Source organism: Mirounga angustirostris, unplaced genomic scaffold (assembly GCF_029215605.1).
Source record: "Mirounga angustirostris isolate CCGP_5_RB_7025 unplaced genomic scaffold, mMirAng1.0.hap1 SCAF_11, whole genome shotgun sequence".
Classification (NCBI taxonomy): domain Eukaryota; kingdom Metazoa; phylum Chordata; class Mammalia; order Carnivora; family Phocidae; genus Mirounga; species Mirounga angustirostris.
In genome coordinates this window covers 57,262,199-57,277,953 of record NW_026991719.1, presented here as the reverse complement: position 1 = coordinate 57,277,953, position 15,755 = coordinate 57,262,199, and the positions used below count along the sequence as shown (strand labels likewise).

The 15,755-nt window shown below is 39.1% G+C and overlaps 1 protein-coding gene across 2 annotated transcripts in view; it reads left to right on the top strand.

Annotated features, from left to right (window-relative positions):
* The window catches only part of TEX11 (testis expressed 11), a 317,684-nt gene that overhangs the window by 41,450 nt on the left and 260,479 nt on the right, over positions 1-15,755 (top strand). For both annotated transcript variants that reach the window (XM_064574208.1, XM_045879303.3), the window contains exon 8: positions 15,359-15,439. In XM_064574208.1, coding sequence (XP_064430278.1) covers positions 15,359-15,439 — 81 coding nt within the window. The remainder of the gene's footprint in view (positions 1-15,358; positions 15,440-15,755) is intronic.

The following is a 15,755-nucleotide window of genomic DNA, read 5'->3' as shown; positions in this document are numbered from 1 at the left end:
GCCTAATGCTTCCTTCCCTGCAAATTAGGTTGACTGTATAAAAGAGAACCCCCTTTTGGCAATTTTGTCTTTTACTCTTAATATTTTTGTGGGTTATATTAATGCAACGACTAAAAATTTGTTATGAAGTCCAGTAGGTCTTGGTGTTACCTGTTAACTCTTCTACCAATTTGCTCTATGTCCTTGGGCTGTTACTTTACGTCTCTGAGCCTGTAAAATCCAATATAAATTTGAGATCAACTGTCTGTGCACTACATTATGACAGAGGTACATTTGGCTTGCTGGTAGTTCATATGAAAAAGATCTATGTGTTTTAATTGTCTACAACCTCAAGTTTCAATCAGTGATGTGATGTAGCTGCAAAAAAAGCTAGCACAATCTTAGGTTATATTAATAGATATATAGTGCCAAGACATAGGTAGATGTTTTCAACTAGTTAACATCTTGAATATTGTGATCAACCTAGGCATCACACTTTAAAATCATTGTAATAGTGTGGTAATAGTGTGGAAAATATATCATGTGAAAAATATTTGAGGGATATAGAGATGTCTGCCTGGAAAAAAAGAAGATAGTAGGAATTATAGCTCTCTTTGAATATTTTAAGGATTATCATATCAAAGAAGAATTAAAGTCCACAGGATAGAACTGAGACCATTGAGAAAGATAGTTTCAAAGTTTTTGGCTCAATGTAAAATGTCCTTTTATCAGTGATAATAATCCAATAATAGTATAGTATAGCTTTGTTGCAAGATGGTAAGTCTGTTGTCATTGAAAGACTGCAAGCAAAGGTATGAACATCCTAAGAATTATATATGTTATAGAAAGGATTCCTTCATTAGATAGGAAATTAGGTTAGATGACCCTTTCGTCTCTTCTTAATACAAAGATTCCATGTTTCTAGAAAATGTTGTGGTATTCTTTAGTGTAATGGATGTTGATGTCTAAATGGTATCTTCTTTAGCTCACAGAAATTTTTAGTATTTATGATCAATAATGAGAACCATATAATTCTTGATTTTGGTGATGATGTCTTCAAAATTTGAAATGAAGACTGTTTTTGCTGTAAGTAGATTTTCCATTTCAAAGATATTCTCACCTTTAGGGCCTGTGGGTTTTGTTGATGTCTGCTTGGCAGAAGACATCTTTATGAACCACTGTCAGTAGTGGTGTTTATTAGTGAGTTCTCTGTCCCCGTAGAGTGCCTGAGATATTCTTAGAGATGTATATAGACCTTATCTTTCTGTAGGCATTTCCCATAAACTGATTAGAGAATTGCTTTATTAATTTATTATTTATTAAATTATTCAACAGAAAATGAGTATCTTGTACAAATAGAGTAATATGTTAGGCTTTGTCAGGGAGAGAAATAATCATATATCCTATCTTCAAGGAGATTCTGGTTTAGTTGGTGAGATAAATAATGCATATACAAAATAGAAAGAATTAAGTATCATAAAAGAGGTGCAGATAAATTATCTACAGGCAGTGTTCAGTGCTATATAGGAATAGACTTGTAAGGTATGGTCATTTTCCTCCATAAAATTTTGAGCTAGTTTGGAAGTTAGGCTACAAATGTTGTTTTTTTTTTTTTTTTTTAAAGATTTTATTTATTTATTTGAGACAGAGAGAATGAGAGACAGAGAGCATGAGAGGGAAGAGGGTCAGAGGGAGAAGCAGACTCCCTTCCGAGCAGGGAGCCTGATGCGGGACTCGATCCCGGGACTCCAGGATCATGACCTGAGCCGAAGGCAGTCGCTTAACCAACTGAGCCACCCAGGCGCCCTACAAATGTATTTTTTAAAAGTGGGAAAAGGAAAATATAAGTGCCAAATGAGTGGCATAGATTGGGCAGGGCATAGGCTTTGTCTAAGGTAGTGACATGGTGTTGATAACAGTTGTTAAGAATTTACTTTTCCTCAGTCTCTACATTCACCTACAAGGTGATAATCTTCTGTTTGCCCTTGTATCACAGATTATCTGCAGTCTTTTAGCCTTGTAGAAGTAACTATAGATCTTGTTGTTTCTCCTAATGTCTTCTTCTCCTTGTGTATTAGCAGTGCCTCTTTTCGCTGTCTATATCATCTGCAGATGCAGGGGTCATATGTTGTGCTTCTGCTCCCTTCCCTCTTTACTAGGGTAAGACCACTTATAGAAGCTGACAGGGCCACATGGATGTAGGAAACATGAGTTTATCCATAAAGACTATGATGGAGAGTATCTTGGAAATGCAAGGCAGGTGGAAAGCCCAGTTTCTCTATTATACTGAGGGCCGTGGCCCACCCTCTCCCTACTAGTTAAAAAAGTAGTAACAGGGTGCCTGGGTGTTACCCAGGGTCCTGGGATCAAGCCCCATGTCGGGCTCCCTGCTCAGTGGGAAGTCTTCTTCTCCCTCTGCCTCTATGCCCACTCGTTCTCTCAACCTCACTCTCATGGTCTCTCAAATAAATAAATAAAATCTTTTTAAAAAAGTAGTAACAAAAAGTTAACTTTTATATTGTCAACATCTAGCATGGTACTTGGCACATAAGAGATAACATGTAAATGTATGTTGTATAAATGAATCTGCTCTCCTATTATCCCTCTGTGTCCTCTTTGTTTCCCCAAAAAGAGTAATAGTAGTATATGGGATATGAAAGGTTGAGTGATAACTGGTATATAGAGGTAGGAAAGGGGGCAGAGATTATTGTGAACTGGGTTGGTAGAGGAAGACACACACAGGATTTAGGACATGATTTGGATTTTGGATGCAGGAATAGATATAGAAAAGTAGTAAAGAGAGCACAGGATATTCTAGGCAGAGCAAAGGCTTGAGCATGAGCAAAATCATATAGGCAGACATTGATAGGTCTTGTTTAAAGAATATCGAGTGACCAGTTTCTTTGAAGGAAACTATTTGTTCAGGGACATAGTAAGGGCTAAGTGTAGAGAAGTAAGTTGGGCCAAGTTGAGAGGCCCAAATATACCTCTCTGAAAACATACTTTTGATATTTTCCTAAGGGCAGTGGGGTGGTTGAAAGTTTTTGGGAAGAGGTAATATGGCACCAAGCAAAGAGTAGCCTTGCAGTAGTGCTTAGGAAAAAAGGCGCAGTATTGGGAATATAGTCTGTGATATTGTAACAGCATTATATGGTGACAGATGGTAGCTACACTTGTGAGCATAGCATAATGTATAGAATCACTGTGTTGTACACCTTGAAACATTGTGTGTCAACTATACTCAAAAAATTTTTATTTTTTTAATTTATTTTTTATTTTTTTAAAGATTTTATTTATTTATGTGACAGAGAGAGACACAGCGAGAGAGGGAACACAAGCAGGGGGAGTGGGAGAGGGAGAAGCAGGCTTCCCGCCGAGCTGGGAGCCCGATGCAGGGCTCAATCCCAGGACCCTGGGATTATGACTTGAGCTGAAGGCAGATACTTAACTGGCTGAGTCACCCAGGCATCCCTATTATTTTTTTTAAAGATTTTATTTATTTGAAAGAGAGAGATAGAGAGGGAGAGGGAGAAGCAGACTCCTCGCTGAGCAGGGAGCCTGATGCGGGGCTCGACCCCAGGACCCTGGCATCATGACCTGAGCCGAAGGCAGACGCTTAACGACTGAGCCACCCAGGCGCCCCTCTTTTTTTTTTTTTTTTACAATTTTATTTATTTATTTGTCAGAGAGATAGAGTGAGAGAGCACAAGCAGGGGGAGTAGCAGGCAGTGGGAGAGGGAGAAGCAGGCTCCCCACTGAGCAGGGAGGTTGATGCAGGGCTGGATCCCAGGACACTGAGATCATGACCTGAGCCAAAGACAGACGCTTAACCATCTGAGCCGCCCAGGTGTCCCAAGATGAGAGTCTTAACTATAAGTGTAAAAATAGGAATGGGAAGGAAGGGGGCAGATACAGGAGATCCAAAGGAAGCAAGCATTTATGCTCAGAACTGAACCACTCAGTCCTCGGAGGCAAGAGAGTGAGGATGGTAAGAAAGCCAAGTCATTTCCCAAACATTTACATGTGGGGGAAGATGTAGTAAAATGTAGAACAAACAAAAAGGACAGATGACACACCAGAAATGAAGGAGGACTGGAACAGTCATGAATGGGAAGAGAACATTTCATTGAAAAAGGGATGATCAGTAGTGCAGTGCTTCAGAGAATTAAAGGAAAACGAGGTTGGAGAAAAGGCTCTTGGACATTTAGGATGACAATAGGGACCATAGAAAGTAATTTTAGTAGAAAGGTAAAAGTGGAGGACAGACTGTTAGGAGTTTAAGGGCTGAGTGGATAGTGAGGTAATGGAAGAATTTAGTATGGTGGAGGGATCTGTGAGGGCAAAACTATTTCCTTTTCTTTTCTTTTTTTTTTTTTTAAGATTTTACTCATTTATTTGACACGGAGAGCACACAAGCAGGGGGAGCGGCAGAGGTGGAGGGAGAAGCAGACTCCCCACTGAGCAGGGAGCCCGTCGCGGGGCTCGATCCCAGGCCCCTGGGAACATGACCTGAGCCGAACGCAGATGCTTAACCGACTGAGCCACCCAGGCGCCCCAAAACTAGTTTCATAATAATTCTAAGATGTTATTTGCCCCCTTGCTATGTTGGTGTTTGTACCGTGTTGTGGAAGCAATGGTGGGGAAAACTGCTGGCACTTTAACGTGAATCTAGACAGTGGCACACCTTTTACTAGTCATTGTATTCTTCATCACTACCCACTTGCGGTGAAAAGAATGCCAGTTTTACTTAAAAATGCCCCTGGTGAAACAATAAAAATGATTAAGTTTAATAAATTTTGACCCTTGAGTTTTCATATTTTTGTAATGCAAATGGAAATACCCACAGGACACTTCTACTGCATATTGAAGTATGATGGTTGTCTTGAGGAAAGGCCCTTATGTGATTGTTTTGACTTGTGAGCTGAATTAGCTACTTCTGTTTTAAAGAGTGACTGATAGATAAACTTTGTTCATTCAGACTTGGGTATTTACAGACATTTTCCAAATGAATGAAGTGAGAATGTGACGTCAAGGAAAGAAACTGACAGTATTTGTTGCTAGTGATAAAATTTAAGCTGTTAAGTAAAAGAATTTTGGAAAATTTGTACCTCCACCATGACTTTGATAGCTTTCACCTAAACTTTTCTGATGAAATTGATGATATTAACTAATGTGATTTCTATTTTTTTCAAATTTTATTTTATTTTAAAGATTTTATTTATTTATTTATTTGAGAGACAGTGAGAGAGAGCGTGAGCAGGGTGAGGGACAGAGGGAGAAGCAGACTCCCTGATGAGCAGGGAGCCCAGTGTGGGCCTGATCCCAGGACTCTGGGATCATGACCAGAGCTGAAGGCAGACGCCTAACCGACTGTGCCACCCAGGCGCCCCTGACTAATGTGATTTTTTAAAAAATTTTATTTTAGGGGCGCCTGGGTGGCTCAGTCGTTAAGCGTCTGCCTTCAGCTCAGGTCATGATCCCAGGGTCCTGGGATCGAGCCTCGCATCGGGCTCCCTGCTTGGTGGGAAGCCTGTTTCTCCCTCTCCCACTCCCCCTGCTTTTGTGTTCCCTCTCTCGCTGTGTCTCTGTGTGTCAAATAAATAAAATCTTTAAAAAAAATTTTTATTTTAGAGAGAGAGGGAGTACATAGGGGTGGAGGGGTAGAGGGAGAGGGAGAGAGAATCTTAAGCAGGCTCCGTACTGAGCGCAGAACCCTGAGCTGAAACTGAGTCAGATGCTTAACCAATTGTGCCACCCAGGCGCCCCTTAACTAATGTGATTTTTAAAAACTTTTTATTTTGAAATAATTATAGGTTCACAGGAAGTTGCACAAATATTTTGAGAGTTCTGGAGTACCTTTCACCCAATTTTCTTCAGCAGTAACATCTTCTGTAAATGTAGTGCATTATAAAACCAGAAAATTGACATTATTACAATCCATAGGCCTTAGTCATATTTCACCAGTTTGACATGATAAACTCATATGTGTGTCTGTAGTTCTATACAGTTTATCACATGAGTAGATTCATGTAACCACTACTACCACAATCAAGATATAGAACAATTCCATCACCAAAAAGATTGCTTGTACTTCTTCTTTGTAGTTATAGCATGCCCATTCCCCCATTCCCTCTTCTAGGCAACTAATATTCTCCACCTCTATAGTTTTGTCATTTGGGGATATTATATATATAGAATCATATAGTATGTAACCTTTTGATAGTGCCTTTTTGTTTTTTTTTTTTAAGATTTTATTTATTCATGAGAGACAGAGAAGGGGAGAGAGAGAGAGAGAGAGAGGCAGAGGGAGAAGCAGGCTCCCCAAGGAGCAGGGAGCCTGATGCGGGACTCAATCCCAGGACCCTGGGATCATGACCTAAGCCAAAGGCAGACGCTTAACCATCTGAGCCACCCAGGCACCCTTGATAGTGCCTTTTTGAGCTTAGCATGATTGCTTTGACATCCTTCTGAGTTTTGTGTATCAGTTGTTTGTTCTTTATTTGTAAGTAGCATTGTACGGTATGGATCTACCAGTTTGTTTAGCCATTTACTATGGAAGGAATTTGGGTTGTTTCCAGTTTTTGGCTATTGCAAATAAAGTTGGCATGAACATTTGTGTAGAGGTTTTTGTGTGGACATAAATTTTCATTTCTGTGGGATAAATGCCCAGGAGTGCAATCACTGGGTTGAATCGTTAGTGTATGTTTAGTAGTTTGTATTTTAAGAAACAACCAGACTGTTCCCTAGAGTGGCTGTGCCATTAATCCCTACAAGCAATGTATGGAAGTTCCCATTTTCTGCATTCTTGCCAGCATTTTTGTATTGTGACTAATTTATTTTAGTTATTCGATGTCTAGTGATGTTTCATCCTGGTCTTAATTTGTACTTCCATAATGGCTAATGATGTTGAACATTTTTTCATGTACTTATATTTGCCATCTGTATATTCTTTTTTTTTTTTTAAAAGGTTTTATTTATTTATTTGACAGAGAGGGAGATAGCGAGAGCAGGAACACAAGCAGAGGGAGTGGGAGAGGGAGAAGCAGGCTTCCCTCCGAGCAGGGAGCCCGATGTGGGGCTTGATCCCAGGACCCTGGGACCATGACCCGAGCCGAAGGCAGACGCCTAATGACTGAGCCACCCAGGCGCCCCTGTATATTCTCTTAAGTGAAATGTCAGTTTGTGCTTCTTACCCATTTGCTAATTGGGTTGATTTTTTTTTTACTGTTGAATTTTGTGAATTATATATTCTAGATTTGAGTCGTTTGTCAAATATGTATTTGTCTTTTCTTCCTCTTAATAGGGTTGCAGAGCAAAAGTATTTAATTTTGATGAGTTTAATTGATTTTTTTAATGGATTCTGCTTCTGGTGTCATGTCTCAAAATTCTTCAAGCTCTAAATCTGAAATACTTTCTCCTATAAGTTCTATAGCTTTACCTTTTATGTTTAAATCTATGATTGATTTTGAGTTAATTTTCTTTTAAAAATGTAGGCTCCACACCCAGCGGGGAGCCTAATCTCACACCCCTGAGATCATAACCTGAGCCAATATCAAGAGTTGGATGCTTAACCAACAGAGACACCCAGGTGCCCCAGCATCATTTTTTTTTTTTTTTAAAAAAGACTACTCTTTCTTCATTGAATTGTCTTTGTACTCTTATAAAAAGTCATTTTACCCTAAATCTATGGATTTATTTCTAGACTGTTTTATTCCATTGATTTTTATGTCCTGTGTCATTACATAAATTCAATTACTGTAGCTTTGTAGTAAATTTTGAAATAGGGAAGTGTGAGCCTTGCAACTTTTGCTCTTCTTTTAAAAAATGTTTTTGTCTGTTCTGGGTCCCTTACATTTCCATATAATTTAAAATTAGCATGTCAGTTTTTGTAAAAGCCTGCTAGAATATTGATAGGAAATGCATTTGAATTTGTAGTTCAATTTAAGGGGCATTGCCATCTTAAGAATATTAAGTCTGATCTGTGAACATGAACTTTTCATTTTATTTAGGTCTTTAATTTCTTTTTTTATTTTATTTAATTTATTTATTTGCGAGAGAGAGAATGAGAGACAGAGAGCACAAGAGGGAGGAGGGTCAGAGGGAGAAGCAGACTCCCTGCCGAGCAGGGAGCCCGATGCGGGACTCGATCCTGGGACTCCAGGATCATGACCTGAGCTGAAGGCAGTCGCTTAACTGACTGAGCCACCCAGGCGCCCCTAGGTCTTTAATTTCTTTCAACAATATTTTGTAGTTTTTAATGTACAGTATTGCAGTTCTTTTGTTGAACTTATTCCTAATTATTTTATTTTATTTTTATTTTTTAAGGATTTTATTTGTTTATTTGACAGAGAGAGACACAGCGAGAGAGGGAACACAAGCAGTGGGAGAGGGAGAGGGAAAAGCAGGCTTCCCGCTAAGCAGGGAGCCCGATGTGGGGCTTGATCCCAGGACCCCAGGATCATGACCTGAGCCAAAGGCAGACGCTTAATGACTAAGTCACCCAGGCGCCCCTTAATTATTTTATTTTTTGATGTTAATTTAAATGGAATTAATTTTTTATTTTCATTTTTAAAGATTTTATTTATTTATTTGAGAGAGAGCACAGAGGGAGAGTGAGAGGAGCAGACTCACTGCTGAGCAGGGAACCCAATGTGGGGCTCAGTCCGAGGACCCTAAGATCATGACCTGGGCCAAAGGCAGACACTTAACCATCTGAGCCACCCAGGTGCCCCTAAATGGAATGCATTTTTTATAAGATTTATTTATTTGAGAGAGAGAAAGCGTGCGTGCATGTGTGTACAAGTAGGGGGGAGGGGTAGAGGGCGAGAATCTTCAAACAGACTCCCCACTGAGCGCAGAGCCCGATGTGGGGCTCAGTCTCACGACCCTGAGGTCATGACCTCAGTTGAAACCAAGAGTCAAACGCTCAACCGACTGCGCCACCCAGGTACTCCTTAAATGGAATTAATTTCTTAATTTCAGTTTTGGTTTACTCATGGTTAGTGGGTAGAAATACAGTAGATTTTTGTATTTTGTACCCTGCAACCTGGCTGAACTTGTTTATTCATTATAATAGTTTTTTTTGTATGTGTGTGTGTATTTCTTTTCTTCTTTTTTTTTTTTTAAGATTTTATTTATTTGACAGAGAGAGACACAGCAAGAGAGGGAACACAAGCAAGGGGAGTGGGAGAGGGAGAAGCAGGCTTCCCGTTGAGCAGGGAGCCCGATGCGGGGCTCGATCCCAGGATCCTGGGATCACGACCTGAGCCGAAGGCAGACGCTTAACGACTGAGCCACCCAGGCGCCCCGTGTGTGTGTATTTCTGAGGACATTCTATATACAAGATCATGTCATTTGAGAATAGGGATAATTTTATTTAGGAATTGTATTCAGGAATAAATTTAACTAAAGAAGTATAAGACTGTATACTGAAAAATGTAAAATATTGTTGAAGGAAATTAAGAGGATCAAAATAAATGGAAAGTTAGCCTATATTCATGGATTGGAGGACTTAATATTAAGATGACAGTATTCCCCAAAACTGATCTACGAATGTTATTCAATCCCTATCAAAATTCCAGCTGCCTTGTCTTTTGTAGAAATTGATAAATTGATCCTAAAATTTATGTATTCATGATACCTAAAATAACTTGAAAAATAACAAAAAGATCTTGTAAAAGAATAAAGCTGGGAGACTCACACTTCTTAATTTCAAAACTGAAGTATCAAGACAGTGTGGTATTGGCATAAGAACAGACATACAGATCAAGTGAATAGAATTGAGAGTCCAGAAATAAACCCCTACATTATGGTCAAATACCTAAAAGAGATGAAAGTATAAAGCTCTTAGAAGAGAACATAGGTATAAATCTTTGTGATGATTAGTCATTTCTTAGATATGATACCTCAAGCACAAGCAAAGAAAGAAATTGCTAAATTGAACTTCATCAAAATTTAAAACTTTTGTTCATCAGAAGATACTATGAATAAAGTGAAAAAACAGCCCACAGAATGGGAGGAAATATTTGCATGTCATATATTTGAGAATTATCTAGCATCTAGAATATATAAAGAGCTCTTAGAATTTAACAATGAAAAGAAAAATAACCTAAATTTAAAATTGGCAGAAGACTTGAATAGACATTTCTCCAGTGAAGATAAACACATGGCCAATAAGCACATGAAAAGATGCTCAACATTATTAGTCATTAGGGAAATGGAAATCAAAACCACAATGAGATGCTACTTCACACTCACTCAGGTATGTAAAATAACAAAAATCAAAAATAAGAAATTGGTGAGAATATGGAGAAGTTAGAACCCTCATAACTGCTGGTGGGAATGTGAAGTGGTAAAACTGCTGTGGAGAGCAGTTTGGAAGGTCTTCATAAAATTAAACAACCCACTTGGTTGTGGTGAATAATACCTTTCATGTACTGTTGGATCCTGTTGGCTAGTATCTTGGTGAGAATTTTTGCATCCATGTTCATCAGGGATATTTTTCCGTAATTCTCCTTTTTGGTGGGGTCTTTGTCTGGTTTCGGGATCAAGGTCATGGTGGCCTCATAGCTGCTGTATCACTTTCCAGTAGCTGGCTTGGGTAGGCTCCCTCCCCCTGAGGTTTATCTTCCCCTATCGCCTTGCATTCACTTTGCTGCACCTCCTACCTTGCAGAAGGTGGTCGCTTTTCTATTTGTAGAATTGCAGCAAATCTTTTCTTCTTAGATCTCTGGTTGAGTTCACAGGTGTTGAGAATGATTTGATAGCTATCTAGCTGAATTCCAGGGACCAAACAAAACTAAGGTCTCCTACTCCTCCCTTATTTAAATTCTAGTTACCGTATATGGTAAAACTGATTTCAGGTGTAGAATTTAGTGATTCATCACTTACATATAACACCCAGTGCTCATCACAAGTGCCCTCCTTAATACCCATCTCCCATTTAGCCCATCCCTCACCCACCTCCCTCCATCAACCCTGTTTCCCTCCCTTTTTTTTCCATTCCCCTATGTTCATCTGTTTTGTTTCTTTTTCTTTTTTTAAAGTTTTATTTATTTATTTGAGAGAGAGAGAGCACAAGCAGGGGGAGCGGCAGGCAGAGGGATAGGGAGAAACAGTCTGCCTGTGGAGCAAGGAGCCAGACGTGGGGCTCAAGCCCAGAACTCTTGGATCCTGACCTGAGCTGAAGGTAGATGCTTAACTGACTGAGCCACCCAGGTGCCCCTGTTTTGTTTCTTAAATTCCATATACGAGTGATATCATATGGTATTTGCCTTTCTGTGACTGACTTATTTTGCTTAGCATAATAAATATTTTTTACATTTCAGCTTTTAAGTTCAATTAAAAGCAATGAGAATATTGGCAAAAGTTGTCAGAATGAACTTTGTAGCTCTTTATTGAACTTTATTAGAAATTACAACTAGCTATAACCTAGATAAAATCTCTTTGAGTCCTCAAGAATTTTTAAGAGTTCTAAGGCTCCTGAGACCAAAAAAAAAAAAAAAAAAATCAGAGCTGTTGGTATAGGATTGGTCTGGAGCTGTGACTGACAGCATCAATATCACCTAGTGGGGATGCCTAGGTGGCTCAGTTGGTTATGCGTCTGACTCCTGGTTTTGGCTCAGGTCGTGATCTCATGGGTTGTGGGATCGAGCCCTGCGTTGGGCTCTACACTCTGCTGGGAGTCTGCTTGAGGATTATCTCCCTCTGCCCCTTCCCCCCAGTCATGTGCATGCACACGCACTCTCTCTCTGTCAAGTAAATACATCTTAAAAAAATAAAGGGTCATTTAAAAAAGTATCACCAGGGCGCCTGGGTGGCTCGGTTGGGCGACTGCCTTCGGCTCGGGTCATGATCCTGGAGTCCCGGGATCGAGTCCCGCATCGGGCTACCTGCTCAGTAGGGAGTCTGCTTCTCCCTCTCCCGCTCCCCCCTCTTGTGCTCTCTCTCTCTCACTCTCTCTCTCAAATAAATAAAATCTTTAAAAAAAAAAAAGTATCACCAGGAACCTGTTAGAAATGCAAATTATTGGATGCCACTTAGACCCAATGAATCAAATTCTGGAGGTAGAGCCCAACAATCTGTGTTTTAGCAAGCCTTTCATATAATTGTTTTATGCTAAAATTTGAGAATATTCATATTGCATATTCTGTCAGGATGTTTGACAGTGAGAAGAAAAATTGAGTTGTAGCTACTCAGAGAAGGATGGTCAAAGGAAGATTATTTTCAAAATAGAGTATATATAAGCATAGGTTGAATATAAAAAGCAAGGGAGAAGAAGATTGGAGGAGTTGGATAAAGAGGTGTCATATACCAGAAGATGGAAATGAATCTGATCAATACATATATAGGGGGATAAAGAAGCATTTATCTAGTGCCTGCTGCGTGTGTGTGTGTGTGTGTGTGTGTGTGGTATACATATATATGTCAGTATATATAAGTCAATGGTCTGTGCAATAGAGGTAAAAAGATCTATAACGTTAGTATGTAGTACCTCCCTTATAGGAGCTTAAGGTAAATTTTGTGGTAGATAGAGATGTGTAAACAGATGCAATACAACAGGGTAATTGCTTTAAAAGAAATATGCATGATGTTCCACAATAAAACAAAATATGAGCAAGTAACTCTGCTGTGAAAATTAAGACTGAACTTTTCTGGTAAGGAAAGGGGGCATAAGATAGATATTTTATTTTATTTTATTTTTTTAAGATTTTATTTATTTGACAGAGAGAGACAGCGAGAGAGGGAACACAAGCAGGGGGAGTGGGAGAGGGAGAAGCAGGCTTCCCGCCGAGCAGGGAGCCCGATGTGGGGCTCGATCCCAGGACCCTGAGATCATGACCTGAGCCGAAGGCAGATGCTTAACCGACTGAGCCTCCCAGGTGCCTTGCCAAAGAGGTTTCCTCTCTTTAACAATGAGTACCACATAAGAGCAATTAACCTCTTTTATTACAATTCTTGGCACTGGTGGTGGCGTTGACTGCTAAAATTATTCATTTTTGTATACTGTCTTTTAATTTTTTTAGAGAGAGGGGGAGGGGAGAGGGGCAGAGGGAGAGGTAGAGAGAGAATCTTAAGCAGGCTCCACACGGCTCCATCTCACGACCCTGAGATCATGACCTGAGCTGAAATCAAGAGTCAGACACTTAACCAACTGAGCTACCAGGTGCTGTCTTAAAGTTTATGAAATGCTTTCACATCTGTGATCTCATTTGATTCTCCTAAGTTCAATCCTGTGTGGTAGATATTACTTGTCTTTACACTTAAGGAAATTGAGGCTCATTGAGGCTCATAGAGGCTATGACTTGCCTAACTTCACTGAGCAAAGAAGTAGAATTGTCAAATAACTGTGTGGTACACCTGAAACTAATAGAACCTTGTATGTCAGCTATATATTTTTTAAAGATATTATTTATTTATTTGACAGAGAGAGACAGTGAGAGAGGGAACACAAGCAGGGGGAGTGGGAGAGGGAGAAGCAGGATTCCCACTGAGCAGGGAGCCTGATGGGGGGCTCAATCCCAGGACCCTGGGATCATGACCTGAGCCGAAGGCAGACGCTTAATGACTGAGCCACCCAGGTACCCCTGTCAACTGTATTTTGATTAAAAAAAAAAAAAAGGCAGAAAAACTGGGAATCCAAAGCCCATATCCTTTTTACAGCATCAGTATAGGCTGGGCATCATCCCAGATGTAATGAATCAGAATTTACAAGTGATGGGACCAGGGCATGTGATTTTTGAAGAGCTCCATTGGTGAGTCTGATGCTCACCAAAGGTTGCTAGAGCATTACATCATGCTGCCTCTTCTTTAAGACGTCTTGTACCCGAATTCTCTATCTTTTGGGTTTGAAATATTGATTTGTGGCCCAATAAGATGAATAAATTTTCAAAACTAGCTTGAATTATTAGAGATTTCATTTCCACTGAGGTAAAATCTGATTAATGATGGATACTTTATGGATTTTTTACAGCATTATATTGCTTTATATGTTATAAGAACAGAAGACATTCTCCAATATGGGGTTTGTCACTCAGCATTTCTCCTTTATGATGATTTCCTCCACCTTGAATAATGAATCAGTCAGCAAGTATTCATCAAACATCTATTTGTATAGACATGAATAGTATTTTGTAAACTCTGTAGATAATTGAGATTTGGTTTATTGAGGCTCTTGTGTTTACAATTTATTTTTCCCTTTAACACAATTTAGCATTTAAGCCTTAGAGGAGGGTTTTTACTCAGCAAGATGTCAAGCTTAATATTCAGCAGGTAGATAGAGGAGAAAACTAAAAAGAAGCTGGCTTCTTACATTCTTCATCTTTTCTTCTCTCTGCTCAATTGTTTTGTTACCCAAAGCACAAGAGTATTTGATGTCAAATAAGACAGAGAAAAGAACACAGAAAATATAGGGATTTTTCCCCTACGAAGTACTTCATCAAATTATTTTCTTGTATATGTCCATGTTTTTTATTATGCATTTATTTATTTATAAATATTTTATTTATTTATTTGACAGAGAGGCACAGGGAGAGAGGGAACACAAGCAGGGGGAGTGGGAGAGGGAGAAGCAGACTCCCTGCTGAGCAGGGAGTCCAACCCAGGACTCGATCCCAGGACCCCGGGATCATGGCAGACGCTTTAGGACTGAGCCACCCAGGCGGCTGTCCATGTTTTTTTTTTTTAATATGGCTTGTCAGCTAAATTTTTAAATGACTGAAAGAAGCCTCTTCTACAAGTGCCTATGTAATGTGTGAATGATGTTTTCATTCATTTGACGTTGTTCAGTCAGAATGATAGAGCTGACAGGAATCTTAGAGATAATGTTGTCCTGATTTTATGGATGAGGAAACTGAAACCATGAGAGTGTAAGGTTCAAGGTTATATATAATAAATAGCAGAGTAGCTCTTCTGGCTCCAAGATAGGATTGCGCTTACCTGCCTTTCATAGCAGATATTCACAGCAGTTCAGACTATGAGGTTATTGTGAGCCTGTTTTAGGACAAAAGACTCCTATTTAACATTTAAAAATCCTTCTAATGTGGAGATAAATACAAGAGCTATTCAAGTTGGGGAAGCATCTATTAGACGTGGCATTATATCATAATGTACTAACACAAGATTATACACCAGTTTTACCATTTCCAGAAAAAAGTAAATGACTCCCATCACTATCAACTCTTGTGTTACCCAAGATTCTTCTTATTTTTTTGTATTTTGAGCTGGCTATTATGTTTAGCTAGACCAATTAGTGTTGCTAAAAAGATTAGAAAACAAATTAAGACTTTTTAACGAGAGTTAAAAATATGTTGAAATTGGCTTATAGAGAAATAGCTTATTTCATTTTAACCAATTATTGATATTTTTTTCACTTTCTCAGGCATGTGCTCAAGGGGATTTTCAAAGAGCATCTACATGTGTGCTGCGCTGTAAGGATATGTTGATGAGTTTCCCCAAAATGGTGAGTGAAATCTCTGTATTTATTCTCCAAGAGTTTGAAAATATGCTATATCAGGTTCTAGGTAGAATCATGACTACTTCATGCAGCCCTTCAGAGATTATATTTGAGGTCAGTTCCACTCATTTAGCTGATCTTTGAAATATTTTCTTTGTTCTTTACTAGAAAGGGTGTTTAAAAATGCAAAAGGCTATTTCTTAAAATTTCTTTGCTTTCCTTTTTATTGTCAGACCATTTTGATAATATTTCCTCCATGTTTCAAGCTATGTGATGAAAGATTGGAAAAAAAATGAGTTTATTTCCCTGCTGCCAAGGTTGA